Genomic DNA, 16,330 nt, shown 5'->3' with positions numbered 1-16,330 from the left:
CCTTGCGATATGATTGATCAAACAAGAGGTGGAACTCCTAGATAAGTGCTTTTGTTTTAAAGAATATTTCATCTTCAGACTGCCCATGCACTGTCTATTATGAGCATCCACAGGTCTTGAACTGCCCAATCTCTCTCTTCCAAGTTCATGTCTCTCTCCTCCATTGCCACCTTCTTCCTTTTTCTTTACTCCCTTTCATGTTTCCTCTTTCTTCCCTTCTGTCTGCCCTTTTCTCGCTTTCCTTTCCCTACTGTTGAATCAAAGAAGCTTTTCAATGAGAGGAACTTGATGTGTTTTTGTAAATGAATTGAACCAATCAGTGGAGATGGGAGCCGGTGAGTCTATTTTGGTAAAGGAAGATTAATTTTTTTGGAAGCAGTGTGACTTCTTCGAAGGCATGGGGTAACCATAGTAGCTGTTAGGAAGAGGAAATCCTGATTTGCATTTTGGATTATAGCCATGGACTATTCTTTATCTGGTTTAAAAACACCCTGTTCCCTTCTGCACCTGCCTTCCCACAACACAGGCTGAGTAAGCTTTGCTGCTGCTTATAGGTAAGGCAGGTGAGCTGGGCTTTTTGTTTGTTTCTCTTTATTGATATTCACTCTCACTTTAGTCAGGCTGTTTGTTCCATCCTGTTTTACTTACAGGGCTTTGTTTATTGCGCCCTGGAATCCAGCAGAGAAAAGCTTTAACTCTGACAATTACAGAAATGGAGAGATAGAAACGTCCTCTGAAAGCCCTTTCAGAACACATTTCTATTGCATGCTCTCAGAAGGGAAACTATTAACTATTAATGTTTCCCACTTACTTTTTGAAACAAGGGCCTTTTTTTTTTTCTTTTCTTTTTTTTTTGAAGGATTCTTGTAGGAAGAACAGAAGCAAGCTAGTTCTTCTACCCAAAAGCATTATCTGTGTATATAACTTCTATTTCCTCCTATATTATTGTGCACTCTCCTGCACTGAGACATTTTGTTCTCCACGTAGTCAGAGGCAGAGCTGGACATAGACAGCAAACAAGCTAAGGGCCGCACTTGAGGACTCACTTGATGACCCAGAACTGCATCCTTGAGGATTAAATCTTGAAGTAGAGGCACACAAAGCCATGTGGCTGTAGACATCCCTCCTACTCTCCCTTCCCTTCTCTTGTTTGCTTCTCTCTGATCAGAGGGTTAAAGAGGAGTTGAATTCTCAGAATCTAGTCTTGCATATCTAAATGGATGCCATGCACTTTGCAAGCACAATTTAAGGGGTCTCTCCAGACTAGCTGATGTGTGATGCGTGCATTTCTTTAAGGATAGTGCCAACGGTAGTTGGGTAGATGCGTGTGGAAGAACATTTTTGCATAAGATTCAGTCCTTACTCATTTAGAATGGCTGTGCTCTGAGCTCTGTGTTATAAGGTGGTCTATTTGCAAGCACTGACTCGGGACCTCAGAGCAGATGAAAATGCCATGTCTGAGGAATGCTTGTACTGCATCTGGAATGTGGCTCAGGGAAGTGCTATGAACTGTGGGTGAACTTTCTTTGAGTGCAGTAGATGGTTCTTATCTAAGTGCTGCTCTCTTGCCTCTGGTGTTGCCTCAGCTGTCCCCATAAAGAGGACAGTGATCTTGCACTGGTGGTGAGGCATAACTGGTGAAAATGTGCTTCTTGTTGGCCATCACGGTCTTCTCAGCAGGCCGTCCTGAGAATTTTGGGTGCTTGTTCTTTAGTTCTAGTGAAGAGGGTCTAAGACCACTTATACTTCTTCAAGGCAAGCAGCCTTATTGTTCCTGATAGTCTCAGCAGATTCCCTATAGCAGAAGCCCATGATTTGGAAGGTTAGATCTATAGGATGTGAGGTAATGGCCTCAATTTGCACCAGGGTAGGTTCAGGTTGGATATTAGGCAAAATTTCTTTTTAGAAGGAATGGTGGTGTGTTGGAACAGCTGCCCAGGGAGGTGGTGGAGTCACTGTCCCTTGAGGTGTGCAGGAACCGTGGAGATGTGGCGCTGAGGGATGTCACTGGGCATGGTGGGGATGGGCTGATAGCTTGGCTAAATGGTCTTTCCAACCTTAATGAGTCTATGATGCTATGAAATCTGGCTAGTACATGAACAACATAAGATAAAATATGGGTATGTGATTCTTTAAGTCTTTGCAGCTTCTCCCTTGGTGGACCCAGAACCAGAGTCTGATCCTCCACCAAACTCTTCTCAGTACATCAGTATGCTGTGGGAGATGACCCTATTTCAGACAAAGCCTTTGCCCTGTGCTAACATGGCAGTCCATCCTTGGCTCTCCTATGGTAAACCTCTGTTGGCACGCAGCTACACCCCAGGACTCCTGACAGCACTTCTAATGCAGTATTGTTTATTCCTTCCTTTATCAGCTGGAGCTGTTGGGCTCCCCTGAGTTATTAGATCTATTCGCTCATTGTCAGTGTTTCCTCCTTTGTAAATATGTCCCCATATGTCTCTGCTCCTGAGGAATATGCTTTCTTTTCTATTTACTGCTTTTCCCAGGCACCCACCTCCTCATTGCTCTATCCACCCAGTGGCCCAATAACAGCCACAGAGATAAATAAGCAACATAACTCTTCCTAGCTATTGTTGTTATTGTTGTTGCCGCCCTGCATAGTAATACATATAATAACAAGGAAACAAATCTTATTACTAAAGTAATTACAATAAATAAAAAGCTGAGAAGGGAGATGAAGGAAGGGTCTGTCAGGGGAGTGATTGCAGTAGGGGTTTTTAAAATTTAATTTACTCGAGATGTTCTTTGCTGCTTTATTGATACCCTGCTGAGGGGGCTGCGACTAATTAGCAACCAGCTGTTGTTCTAACACACCCTCACCTAATTTATTGTTTCGTCAAGTCTCTAAAATAGGAGTCTGTCTGCTATCGTTGTCTGTGGGACTCGGCACCAGTCTCATGTCAGCAGTTGGTTTTATTGCTTGGTGCTTCTGTTTTCTGAAAGCTGAGTAGCTGAGACTTTGGGTGCTTTGCTGCCTTTCCTTTTATTTTCCAGCACTTTCCATGCGCTTTCAGGAGGTCGGGCAGGAGAATACGCTCAGTCTCTTGAATTATAAGAGCTTGTCCCAGAGTCCAGAGGCCTGTTATTATAACAGGCCAACACAATGCTAGATTCTGGTAAATTGCCCAGAGGGCTGTGCCACTGTTTGTATGCCTTGGTAGAGACCAAAAAAGACCTCACAGAGGAGGTCTGGCATAGATAGGGCCAAGGGTTTCTTAATATGTAATGTCTATGATCTTGTTCTCTTGCTTGTCAATATCCTATGGAAGTGCTGTACTATTGTTTGCCTTTGGAGAAAACAGTATCATGTCTAAACATCCACAAAAACGAATTAGTTAATGGTCATTTTAAGAACAGGGGGGACCAAATGCATTGTCTCTTGTTTCTTTGGTCTTCCAGTCCCAAAAGCACGCACAGTGTTTGCTCTGAAACAGTAAAGGTTCCCCCCATGAGGTGCCTGCAGCTCCCTCGATGCTTTCATACCCAATCTGTTCAGATTAGTCAAGGTCACTTGGGAATTTCACTGCACTTGAAGATTACTTGATATGAGCTCAGTGATATTAATGTCTTGGACTACTAAACAATTCAGCTTTAAGCCTCAGAAATTATTCCATTTTATATGGCTACTACCTTGTATTTTCAAGGTAGCATGAATATTAGATATGAACACGATGTTCCGTGGGCTCAGAAAGGAATTATTTTTGTTCAGCATTCATGTCTAGTCTCCTGACTGACAACGGGAGTTCATAATCAGATGTCTGCGCTCCTTTGACAGTTCTAAGAGCCAGGAGGCTGATGTACAAAGCTAGCTTTTAGTAAAGTTAATGAGTTGATTGAATTATATTCTTATTTGCATTAGTTTGAGTGTGTATGATTATCTTTTGTTTGTTATTATGCTCATTTAAGTCCATTTGGTAATATATTATTCCCATAGCAATTGTGCCTGTGCTAGGCTCTGTGCAGACAGGCAAGGACCAGCTTGTCTCTTGTTAGGAGCTGATCCAATACTGGCACAGCGTGCTTTAGAATTGGCAAGAACAAAGAGGATACTGGGGTGCTGGCTAATGGATCTGTTGTGAAGGCTAATCCATTTTCTCATGATGTACTTTATGGAGGTGGAAGCTTTTGTAGTTACTGCTTTCCTTCACTGTTTCTTCTTAGGATGGGGGGGAGAATCTCACTGCCGTGACTTCTTCAGCAACCCAGGGAAGATTTGTGAGGTTCAGTATCATCAGTGAAGGGACTGGAGAACGCTGTAAGATGAGGGATTTCTTTATGCTTTCTTGAAATTGTCAGGATGCACCTGCAAGCCCTGAACCCAGTTCACCCCATAGTTAAACACTACAATGAGATGTCACACAGATACTAACGAACTTGGATTTTGCATCTGATTCCTGGTTGTGGTAGGCATGGAGTACCGACATAAATGCTGAATGTACTGGGTAGAAGCTCATGTCATGAGTGCAAGGGCTAGTTTTGATCACTTATCTCAAGACCAACTCATCTTACCCAAGTTAATGCCTTTTGGAAGCTACAGATTCAGACTTGGAGTTGTTATTCATGGGATGGGAAAAAAGTCCACAAAATGAAATTGTAAAAACTTCACTTTTATAGATGCAATGAAGAATGTCCAATACTTTACTGCAATATCCACACTACCTGGAAAGCTGAAATTGCCTGGGAATGAAGATTATTGTCTCTCATAATATACCTTCATATATTACTGTGTAATAAATCGAGCAGTATTTCTTTCACCCTGCAAACTGGACATCCCTGGAGTTCCAAGTGACATTTCAAATTTTATACGACCATTCAGTCCCTTTTAAGTATTAAAACACATCATTTTTTGTGATATATGCACAGAAGTTCTTTCTAAAAGCATATGAATAAAAAAACTTGGAGCTTAGTTATGCAAAGGTAGAGCTGCCTTACTGCGTGTTGGCTTTTAAATGTCTCTGTTTAGTTAGCTCGGTATTTTAGCTACTACTGTTCTTTAACATCTCTGTTTCTGTGTTTCTTTTCCGCTCTTCCCTGCCCTCTGTTTCATTTGAATAACAGATTCAATTGAATAACAGCTGGCAAAGTACAGTGGTAGGAGAGCAGATATGTGACTGCCTTGGGTTGGAGAAATGGGCTGGCAATTGGAAAATGGTGTTTTAAAAAATGGGACAAAGAGGCATAACAACAAAAATAAGCTTCATCTGGAAGCCTGTATTTTCAAAATTGCTTGTTCAAAAATGCACCCACAGAGGACCAGCTGAGGTTGAATAGTTCACCTGTGTACATGGTTCATATGATTGCACATGCAATTAGGGTAATTACACGGGCAAATTTTACCCCAGTAGTTTGAGCAAATTGTCACCTTAATTTCTGAAACCAGCTGCATGTCCCAGGGAAGCAGCAAGAGAATGAAAAACAGAAAATTAAGTTGATGCTGGAATGACAAAGAGTGGGAAATCAAAACCTCTCCTGTGACCTGAAAGACAGCACTGCTGGGAGTCAGGGAAAAAAAAGTCAGCCACACTTCTAATGCTGTAAAGCGTTGGAGTCTTAAAGGGATAGAAAAATGAAGAGCTTTTTGAAGTCATCTGGCCCAGAATTTGAGCTGGAGGAAACAATATGAAACAAAAAGAAGAGGGTGAGATGGGCAGCAAAGGGGGCTTCAGTAATGATGACCTTGTGTCTGTATGCACTGTAGAACTACGAAGTTGGTATTTGAACACACCCCAGCTCGGTGATGTTGTGATCCTGTTAGGAACCTTCAGATTAGCACGGTGATACTTCATTGCATGGGAATAGTGATTATTTTGGCATTAAGTTGCTGTAGAGATCTTGCTGTGTTCAGAGCTCAGCCACTCTTCCTTGTACTGTTAGAACTGGCTTGTAAATTCCACAGGTGGATGTGTCCCTGTACGAGGTGCTTAAATATTCCATTACATTCGATAGAGCCTCTTCTGCGTTGTTTGCTTGAGGAAGTAGAGCACAGTGAGGAAGTGGTAGTGGACAATACAGTCTAGATCCTAAACCACCTTTTGGGTCGCTTTGATTTGTCTCCAAAAATGATAAGTACTTAAGGTATAGTTATTATAGTTGAAGAAGTCCTATTACTCCTACTCCTGTAAAGTTATTATGCAGTGACAACGTTCTGGGTGAGTACAGGGGTTCTTTCTATGTATATCACATGGCATCTCAGATGGTAATGTTTCTTTATCTCCCATATCTCTAATTTTTCTCCCCTACATGTTCAGAAGCTCAGCTTTTGATTAAAAAAAATCTATCCTCCATTTAAGGGGCACCTGGTCCCACTGAGCACCATCTAAAGCAAAACTTGCTTCCCAGGTCTATCTCTGGTCTGTGACGTTTCTACCAGTAGATAACAATGATAACAGTAATGTAAACTTTGAGGAACATTTTGCATATTCATTGTCTGGTAGTTTAAAGGCTTTTGTATTTTTTTTTAATGTAATTTAAAATATACATTAAAATTTTAAATTATATTAAAAAAAAAAAAAGATTTAAAAAAAAGTGTCTATTTTTCTGTCATCCCCCAAATGGTTATGACACATAAGAGGATGTAAAGTGCAGAGCAGCTGAACAATCATAAACTATTTTAATACCACTTAAAAATGAGAAGAAGCAGGAAAAGAGGTTTGGGTATTAATGAAGTTTATTGCACTCGTGTAAGAAGCCATGCTTTTTACATTACTGTCTCAAAGTTTGCTGAAATGGAGACACGCAGGAGATGGACAAGTCCGGGAGCTACGAAAGGGAGATAAGATACTGATCAATGGCCCTTGAGTGGTCTTTTTGTGTTGGCCTATCTCAAGGAAGATGGCCATCCCTGAGGACTAATGGCCCTTAAGTGGTCTTTCCTGTTGGCCCATCTCAAGGAAGATTGACAGCTCTGAGGAAGTCACAAGACTCTGACCCGAGCCGTCCCGAAATGTCTCGAAGGCTGGAAAGAAGGATAAAAAGGGCACGGACAAACTCCGAATTTTGGGAGAGGTTTTCTGACACCAGATGCCTCTCTACGCGAGCGCCTGCATGCTGAAGAAGATGGCTGCATGCTGAAGAACCTTTGTGGGCATCTAGGTATCTGACCTCAGATCCCTCCACCGTTGTCCTACTGCTGCCTATTCTCTCTTCTGGGATTGCTGCTCGAGACTCTGCTCCGAGGGACCTCGCTGCCCGAGACTCTGCTTCTAGAGACCACGATACTCTGACCATCTTTTCTGCGATTCGCCGATCTGCTGCTTGCAGCCTGCTACTCCGTTGCTGCTCTCCCCTACGTTTATTTTGCCCCGGACCAACGTTAACAACGTGCTACGGGACGCTGCTGCTTCCAGGAGGTGACTATTCCCCGCTTTAACGTAATTCTTGCTCTTTTCTACCTTTTTCTATCGCCTACTTTCCCTTCCCCATCACCCTAATTTTGGCATTCGTCACTCTCTCTTCCCCATCCCCTCAATTGTCTATTATTTCCAATAAACTGGTCGGATCAACATTTGAATGCTCTTCTTCTTAATCTCACGCCGGGCATAACATTATTAAAAGAACCTTTGCCTCACTCCTAAATTGGAGCGAGACATTTTTATTGGCGTAGTCGGCAGGATAACCCGTCGTGAGAGTGTTATCCTTCCAGTTTCTCTAAAACTTTTCTGTCTGTTTCTCCTGGAGTTGCAAGGAGCGATTGTGATAACTTAATTTGACGTGTGCACCTCTCCAGGAAGACCGCTCCACATTCTGAAACTTTCTTTCTTACGTGTATACCTCTCGGGGACGAGTGAATTAATTTTGTACTGTTTGCTTTTGTTTTACACGTGTGTGCCTCCCTGGGAAGACTATTTTGCATTGTGGTGGTTTTAAGTATCTTGTGACGTACCTTTGGTTTTAAAAGTTTTGTGTGTGAGCCTCTTGTGGAAGTGGTGTGTGCTTCTCCAAGAAGTTTATTACTTTTGAGAAACTTAGAAGTTATTTCTAACTTTTTTTTTGCTTGGAGGTTGAAGTTTTTCGTTGTGGCTTGCCAGAATAGCCAGGACCGTTTGAGGTGTTTACACTTTCTTTGGAAGTGTTGATTGAGTCGTTTGGTCTTTTGTGTAAAGGAGTGTTTTGAGCAGTTGTTCGTTTTGTTAAGTGTTTGCCTCTCTGAGGAGATAAGGAATCGCCTCCTCCCTCAGCGTAGATTTCGTTGCCTGTAGATTTTTTGGTTGTGAGTAAAATTACATCTGATGGAAGGTGAAAATATGTTGTTTGATATCCTTGAAAAGCACGCGTCTCGGCCATCGTCATCAGGGATGGACTGGGCACGTGAAAATTGGTATAATTTGCAGGCTGTTTCTGACCGCATTTGTGTTTTACAACATGGGGCTCATACCCGAGCCGGGAAAGGCAAATCATTTATTTGTGCAGTACTCGGTGCTGCTTTAAAAGCAGCCGTGGAGTTCCGAGACCAGCAGTTTGAGGCGGAAAACCAGACTATACAGTCGTTACAAGAAACAGTTAAAGCAACCCAGGAACTCGTGAAAGCTTTGCAAAACCAAATTGGAAATCTAGAAGTACAATTGGAAAGAGAGAGACATAATTCGGCCTTGTTACAGATGGCTTTTAAGGAAATTTTAACATATAAAGATACTGGTGACACTGATATTCATGGTGCACCACAAGAAAAACTGTATCCTCAGGAAGAACTAAAAGAAGCAAAAGAAAATTTTGATAAGTTTGAAACCCCAATAGCCCCTCTGCGCCCTCTAATAAAAACAGAATATACCTTTGATAATGGAGAGGACCTGGATCCTCAAATGAATGTTAAAGAAATTCCCTTTTCTGCCACTGAATTAGCAAAACTGAAAAAAGATTTTAGCCGTTCTCCAAAGGAATCAGAAACAGAATATGTATGGAGAGTCAGCTTAACTGGTGGAGACCAAATTATGTTAACCGAAAAGGAGGCTGAGGGTTATTGGGGGCCAGGAGTATTTTTGACTACTGGTGATAACCGTGCTCCCTGGTCCCTAACACAGAGGGCTGCTTACTGGGCTGGTGGTCTCAACCCTTTAGAAAGGGGAGACCCTCTTGCCATTAATGGGACAGTTGACCAATTGGTTGAAAGTGTCCAAAAGGCCGCTTGCCTGCAAATGATGTATGACAGGAAATTGCAGCCACGGCACGAATCACCTTTGATGATGCCTGTTGATCCTGAACGGATGACTCCATTAATCAGGGGACTTCCAGAATCGCTGAAACCCATAGGTATACAACTGCAGGGAAAAATACAAGCTATGCCTCAGGGAGAAAGAACCCGGCCAGCATTAGAAAGAACTGGCACCTCAGGCCATTTGCAATCAGGGTATAAGGTATGGACATGGGGGGAGGTTGCCCAAGAGTTGATTAATTATGAAAGGAAATATGGGCCTGTGGCTTCTTCCAGTAAATCTGAGCCAAGGGAGGTAAGGCTCGCAGCGACCACCCTTGCTCCTAGGCCACCTAGCCCAAAACTCTGTGGAACTGGAAGGGTCTCATTGCCAGTAAGAACAGGTAGGAGAAATATTGATCATAAACGTAATCGTCTCTGGACACTGGGCTGGCAAAAGGGCGTTCCACGAGATTTGATGAATGGATTACCCACAGTCAGGCTAGAGAAATTAGTTAACTTGTGGCCAGAACAAAAGCCCAAGGAAAGTTGATACTTTCGCCCCCTCCCCCAGATGAGAGGGAGGTGGGGGGGGGGGTGAAGGATGGATGTTTGTTAGGAGGCTCATGACTAAAAGGAGAAGATAATTGTATTAACAAAGCCCCCAAAGGGCGAGTTGTCTTGTTTTCTTTTACAGAAGATCCCCGCAGGACCTTCACGGAACAGAATGGCTTGTAGCTGATTTTAACCATTTGTGTTTTGTGACAGAAAAATTGGAAGATGTGATCATGCTAGAATACTGATATACCTCTTTATTTCATATTTTGGTTGCAATAGTATTATGTTTTGTTTGCTGTACTTATGAGTTGTGATTGGTATCAGTCGTTGGATCTGTTTAAACTTCACAATTGGGTTCCAAGTTTTTTTTTTTTTTCAGGTTATCCTGGCTTTCTTGTACTCTTTGCACAGTGGTAATCATTCCTTTTAACCCCATATTTCACCTCTTTTGGTCAAACTTGACGGTGATTTGCATGTAACTCCATGGTGTTTCCAAATTCCTAATGAATTGGGAAATGAGCAATGGGATCTATCTAATATCTGTTAGATGTGGTCACTAAAGTGAAATTTATCATAAAACCCTTTGCACTGATGCTTTCCAGTGTCTCATCAGTACAGGAGTTCCATTCAAAACACTGTTGTTGGAAAGTGTCTTCGTTTTTGATAAGAAATGTGTATGTTTCTGGGATTACTCCCTACGATTTAAATTCTGGGGTATCCTACACTATGTTGTGACTATAACAGTTCTTAGACTTGCCAGACTAGTATATATCTCTCAGCAATTGAACTGTTTTGGAAATGCTCAAGTGGAAAGTTCTCCTGACACAAATATCCCTATTGTTTTACTTGTTTATTTTTTACTATTGGTCATTGTTAAATGTATGGTTGTTTTCAATGTATGGTTGTTTTTTCTCAATTTCTATCTTTTATTCATTATGTAATATTTGTGTCAACCCCTCCTGAAGAATCACTGGGAGATGCCTGTGTCAAATTAAATGATTCCACCTGTTGTCTAAAGATTTATAATGGTAAAGTTAAACTAATTGCTGATGGTATACGTGTTCCTGTCCAAACTTGGAAAAGTCCAGACCTTGACCTTTTTCTCTGTCTTCCAGGTGTACTGTGGGTAAAATGCATCTTATTTTATCTATTGTGTGTTGTCGCAACTTTCATGTTTGTTTTGTGTATGATACCATGTTTCATTGAACTTATCCAATGTGTTGTATTGTCCATGTATTTTGTAACCTCCTCAAGTGATGGAGAAGTGGAGCACATCAAGAAATCTTTCGTAATGATTGTATTAAACATTTTAATTCCCCACCCTCACCTTCCTTTACCCTCATGCTTGCTATCTTTTTCTCACCATCCTGGATCAGCAGTGGTCAATTTTTTAAGCAAACTTTGAGTCACGGGGTGGTGTAAGAAGCCATGCTTTTTACATTACTGTCTCAAAGTTTGCTGAAATGGAGACACGCAGGAGATGGACAAGTCCGGGAGCTACGAAAGGGAGATAAGATACTGATCAATGGCCCTTGAGTGGTCTTTTTGTGTTGGCCTATCTCAAGGAAGATGGCCATCCCTGAGGACTAATGGCCCTTAAGTGGTCTTTCCTGTTGGCCCATCTCAAGGAAGATTGACAGCTCTGAGGAAGTCACAAGACTCTGACCCGAGCCGTCCCGAAATGTCTCGAAGGCTGGAAAGAAGGATAAAAAGGGCACGGACAAACTCCGAATTTTGGGAGAGGTTTTCTGACACCAGATGCCTCTCTACGCGAGCGCCTGCATGCTGAAGAAGATGGCTGCATGCTGAAGAACCTTTGTGGGCATCTAGGTATCTGACCTCAGATCCCTCCACCGTTGTCCTACTGCTGCCTATTCTCTCTTCTGGGATTGCTGCTCGAGACTCTGCTCCGAGGGACCTCGCTGCCCGAGACTGCTTCTAGAGACCACGATACTCTGACCATCTTTTCTGCGATTCGCCGATCTGCTGCTTGCAGCCTGCTACTCCGTTGCTGCTCTCCCCTACTGTCATGGTTTAATAATTTTGTAATTTTTGCTATCAGTATTCCACATCATAACATCATATTAAGCATGAATAATTTTACTGAATCTGCAACTTACAGAAGAAGACTACATCTCCCAGGGAACAACACGATAGGTCACGGGACCTGGACTCTATATTAACTCTGTCGCAGAACAGACTGACGTCTTTCGAGTTCTGGCGTTCAGGGGAGTGTGTGGGAGCCTTCAGCCGTTCGCCTAGATTCACAGTAGGCCTCTCGGTTACGGGACTCATTCTCTCTCCTATTTTGCTTGATTCGTTAGCTCAATTTTCAATTATATTGTATTATATTGTGTTATCCTGTATTTCGATATAGTATTTAGTAAATAAGTGTGCCTCCTTAGATCGTTGCCGCTGTTTTCTTTTCCTAATTAACTTTTTCCTTTCGGCCTAGGGCCCCTCCGGGGCCTACGGCCCCCTGTCACGGACGCAGGTGGATTTTTAGTTCAAACCGTGACAGATTTTGGTGGAGAATGCGGGCAAAATTGAGTTGCTGTTTTTCTGTGTTTTCTTCTGTTGCTCTTTTAGCTTTTAACAGAGCTACGAGTTTTTTTTCCCTGTTAAGGAGCTATCTCGTGTTTGCGATTCTGCACCTGCGAGCTTGACCTTGAAAGTCCAGGCGGACTGCCAATACTCCGGTATATTTTATAAACACTGCTGAGCTTTGTTTTCTTTTACTTTTTTCTCTCTATTGGAGGAAAAAAAAATGTTTTCTCTACTAAATTTGTTTTACCAGGGACTGTGTGCCATTGGTTCCTTTTTTGAGACGCTCCGAACATATTGGGCCATGTTTAAGCTAGCCACTTTTTCTTATGGAGCTATACAATTGTATAATGGATTGAAAGCATGGTTAGCAATGCTCACTTCGTATCTGTATACAGCTCCAGAGGGAGCAACTAATGCAACTAATTATACAGAAATGGTGATTTTTAAGCGTGCTCCTCTTTCTTTCTATGAATCCTTTATGCAGTTCTTGAATGATCAGTGGGCCACACTCTTAATCTCCCTGATCTTACTGTTGATTATTGTAATAATCTCACTCAGTATCTGGGTTTATAACATCCGGAGGAAGTCTTCCCTAGAACCAGAGAATACTGAGTGGCAGGGAATTGAAGAGATTCTCAAAGGACAGACATCTTCAGTGTTATGGAGCTTCACTCCTGAACAATTGAAGAATCCTGAGAGTTTGATTGCATATTTGAGGCAGGAATGTTGTGGCTCAGGCAGATCTCAGGAGGCACAAATGATTTTGGGCCTAGCTAATGCTTATTGGGCCTTAGTCAATACCATTCCTGAGAGGGAAGTTTTTGAAGCTGAGAGAGAGAGTCTCAGGGCCGAGAAGGACAGTCTTAGAGCTGAGGCAGAAAAACTTTGGGCTGAGAAGGTAGAGAGAGAAAAAGCTTTTGAAGCTGAGAGAAAAGATCTCCTGTACCAACGAGACTCAATCTGGTACGAGAAAGAGAGTCTTAGAGCTGACGCAGAAAAACTTTGGGATGAGAAGGTAGAGAGAGAAAAAGTTTTTGAAGCTGAGAGAAAAGATCTCCTGTACCAACGAGACTCAATCTGGTACGAGAAAGAGAATCTTAGAGCTGACGCAGGAAAACTTTGGGATGAGAAAAGGTCCCTGCAATCCCAACTCAACACTCTCCAGTCCGAGCACAGCGCCCTCCGGTCCGAGCACGACACTCTCCAGTCCGAGCACGGCGCCCTCCAGTCCGAGCATGACACTCTCCAGACTGAGCGCGATGCCCTCCGGTCCGAGCACGACACTCTCCAGTCCGAGCACAGCGCCCTCCGGTCCGAGCACGACACTCTCCAGTCCGAGCACAGCGCCCTCCGGTCCGAGCACGACACTCTCCAGTCCGAGCACGGTGCCCTCCGGTCCGAGTACAACACTCTCCAGACTGAGCGCGATGCCCTCCGGACCGAGCACAATGCCCTCCAGACCGAGCACAACACTCTCCAGTCCAAGTATGACGCCGTCCAGTCTGAGTGCGGCACCCTTCAGGCCAAGCATGATGCCTTCCAATCCAACTGTGATGCCCTCCAGTCCGAGCACAACACTCTTCAGTCTGTGCATAATGCCCTCCGGTCCGAGCATAACGCTCTTCAGACTGAGCACAATGCCCTTCGGACCGAGCACAACACTCTTCAGTCCGAGCATAACACTCTTCAGACCGAGCACAATGCCCTCCAGACCAAGCTCAACACTCTCCAGACTGAGCGCGATGCCCTCCGGTCCGAGCATGACACTCTCCAGACTGAGCGCGATGCCCTCCGGTCCGAGCACGACACTCTCCAGTCTGAACACAAAGACCTCCAGTCCAGGTACGACAATCTCCGGGCAGCGCGCAGCGCCCTCCTGTGTAAGCACAACGCTCTCCAGTCTGAGCACGACGCCCTCCAGTCTAGTTATAACGTCCTCAGGGCAGAATGCGACACCCTCAAGTCTGAACCGTATGTACTCCAACTTAACCAACCACCGGGGGCACCAGATACAATGTTGGTTGCCCCTGTAAGAGGGCGAAAAACAAAACGAGTTTCAACTCAGATAGAGAAAATGCAGAAGGAGTTAGAAGAGCGGAGGGAGTTAGGAGAGCAGGACTCAGGAGAGCAGGGGGACTCAGGAGAGCAGGGGGACTCAGGAGAGCAGGAGGAGTCAGAAGACCAGAGGAAGTCGGCGGAGCAGAGGTTGTTAGAGCAGTATAAGAAGATGTTAGAGGAGGAGAAGAAGTCAGAGGAGCAGGGAAAGTTAGGAGAGAGAAAGTTAGGAGAGAGGAAAAAGGAGGAAGGTCGCCTGGAGGAAATAACACAAGCGTCAGAGTCAGGGTCAGAGTCAGACGAGGAGCCAAAAGCTAGATTTTCTTTACGAGAATTTCTCGAGTCCAAACTTATAGATGGGGCAGCCTCATCAACACAGCTGCCAACATCAACACCTGGGACTCTTGATAGAGCAAAAGGTGAGCAAAGTATTACGACCATTATTGATCGATCTTTTAAACTGAGTGAAATTCGAGATCTGAGAAAGGATTTCACACGTCAGCCAAAAGAAAATATGGTCACTTGGTTACTTCGCTGGTGGGACAATGGTGCCAACAGTGCGTGGCTCGATGGCAGTGAAGCTCGCCAACTGGGTAGCATTTCCAGGGACTCACGTGTGGACAGAGGTATAGGCACATGCCAAAATCGGTCCTACACCCTCTGGAAGCGGATGTTGATAGCGGTAAGAGATAGATTCCCCTTTAAACGGGACTTGGAGCCTGAGAAAAAGAAATGGACTGATATGGAGAAAGGTATCCAATTTTTGAGAGAAAGGGCTCTGGTGGAAATGCTCTACAGCCCCCAGTTCAATCGTAACAATCCAAACCAATTACATGATCCTGAAGCAGTCCACGTTCCACGACAAATGTGGCGTGACTTTACAAAGGCAGCTCCAGAAAAGCATGCCAGTGCACTTGCATTGGTATATGGCAAAGGGGAAAGAAAGCCCCCTGTAAATGAACTAATTAGTAGACTTCAGGAGCTTGAATTATTTATAAGCGCTACAGAAGTTAAGCTTTATACTTCAGCCATTGTCCAAATGGGAAAAAAAATAGTGGAAAGGTTAGACAAAGTGGAGGAAACACAAAGTGATATTATTGACAAATTGGCTAATGTGCCTGATGTAGATGAATCCACGGTGGTACCAGATGATGGAAACCAGGATTTCCACGATCGCCTATTGAGAGAGCTAAACAACATGAGTTCCTCTCGACCTGTATCATCGAAAATCTCAACCATAAAAAAGAGACGTCCTCGTATTCAAGCAAATGACAACGATAAGTCACCTCGAATCAACAATGAGACTACACTTCTTGCCTTGTTGCTTTTCCTCTGTAGTCATGGGGAGGACATGAAGAAGTGGTGTAATTCATCCACTTCTGCACTTCAGGCACGAGTGAAAGAATTACAAGGTGAAACAACTACCAAGGTGAACTCTTCCAAGAAGGGGAGAGTTCCAGTTGCTGCAAGTCAACGAGGTAAACAATAGAGGGGCCCTGCCCCCAGCCAGGGGGGGGAAAGGGACAACAGAGTATACTGGACTGTGTGGATTAAGTGGCCTGGCACATCTCAACCACAGAAATATAAAGCCTTGGTGGACACTGGTGCACAATGCACCCTAATGCCCTCAAGTCACCAAGGGACACAACCAATATATATCCATGGAGTGACTGGGGGTTCCCAAGAATTGACTATGTTGGAGGCCGAAATAAGCCTCACTGGTAAAAACTGGCAGAGACACCCTATTGTGACTGGTCCAGAGGCTCCATGTATACTGGGAATCGATTACCTTAGGATGGGATATTTCAAGGATCCCAAGGGGTATCGATGGGCCTTTGGGATAGCTGCTGTAAACACAAATGGTGTTAAGCAGCTGTCAACTTTACCTGGTCTGTCAGATGATCCTTCTGCTGTGGGGTTGCTCCAGGTAAAAGACCAAGAGGTACCAATTGCCACCAGAGTGGTTCACAGACGGCAGTACCGCACCAATAGGGACTCATTGCTCCCCATTCAAAAGCTAAT

General features: G+C 43.8%; 3 protein-coding genes across 3 annotated transcripts in view; all 3 read left to right on the top strand.

The window, feature by feature from the left end:
* Window positions 1–16,330, top strand: part of LOC146758554 (cytosolic carboxypeptidase 4-like) — a 253,527-nt gene that overhangs the window by 171,300 nt on the left and 65,897 nt on the right. The window lies entirely within an intron of this gene.
* LOC146758556 (uncharacterized) lies at window positions 6,704–10,725 on the top strand. The gene is made up of 2 exons (XM_085514536.1): window positions 6,704–7,113; window positions 7,228–10,725. Exon 2 carries the CDS (start codon window positions 8,250–8,252, stop codon window positions 9,699–9,701), a length of 1,452 nt encoding a protein of 483 aa, XP_085370662.1. The 5' UTR covers window positions 6,704–7,113; window positions 7,228–8,249; the 3' UTR covers window positions 9,702–10,725.
* Window positions 11,164–15,797, top strand: LOC146758555 (uncharacterized). The gene is made up of 2 exons (XM_085514534.1): window positions 11,164–11,536; window positions 11,649–15,797. The coding sequence occupies exon 2, from the start codon at window positions 12,474–12,476 to the stop codon at window positions 15,795–15,797; it is 3,324 nt and encodes a 1,107-aa protein (XP_085370660.1). The 5' UTR covers window positions 11,164–11,536; window positions 11,649–12,473.

This window comes from Coturnix japonica, chromosome 13 (genome assembly GCF_054131305.1).
Source record: "Coturnix japonica strain WE chromosome 13, WE-NBRP24, whole genome shotgun sequence".
Classification (NCBI taxonomy): Eukaryota; Metazoa; Chordata; class Aves; order Galliformes; family Phasianidae; genus Coturnix; species Coturnix japonica.
The sequence above is the reverse complement of the archived record's forward strand: the minus strand, read 5'-3'. Positions and strand labels throughout refer to the sequence as shown.

Bases quoted from the DNA above. Each gene is read 5' to 3' on its own strand.
- LOC146758556 (XM_085514536.1), top strand. From the start codon at position 8,250: ATGGAAGGTGAAAATATGTTGTTTGATATCCTTGAAAAGCACGCGTCT.
- LOC146758555 (XM_085514534.1), top strand. From the start codon at position 12,474: ATGTTTTCTCTACTAAATTTGTTTTACCAGGGACTGTGTGCCATTGGT.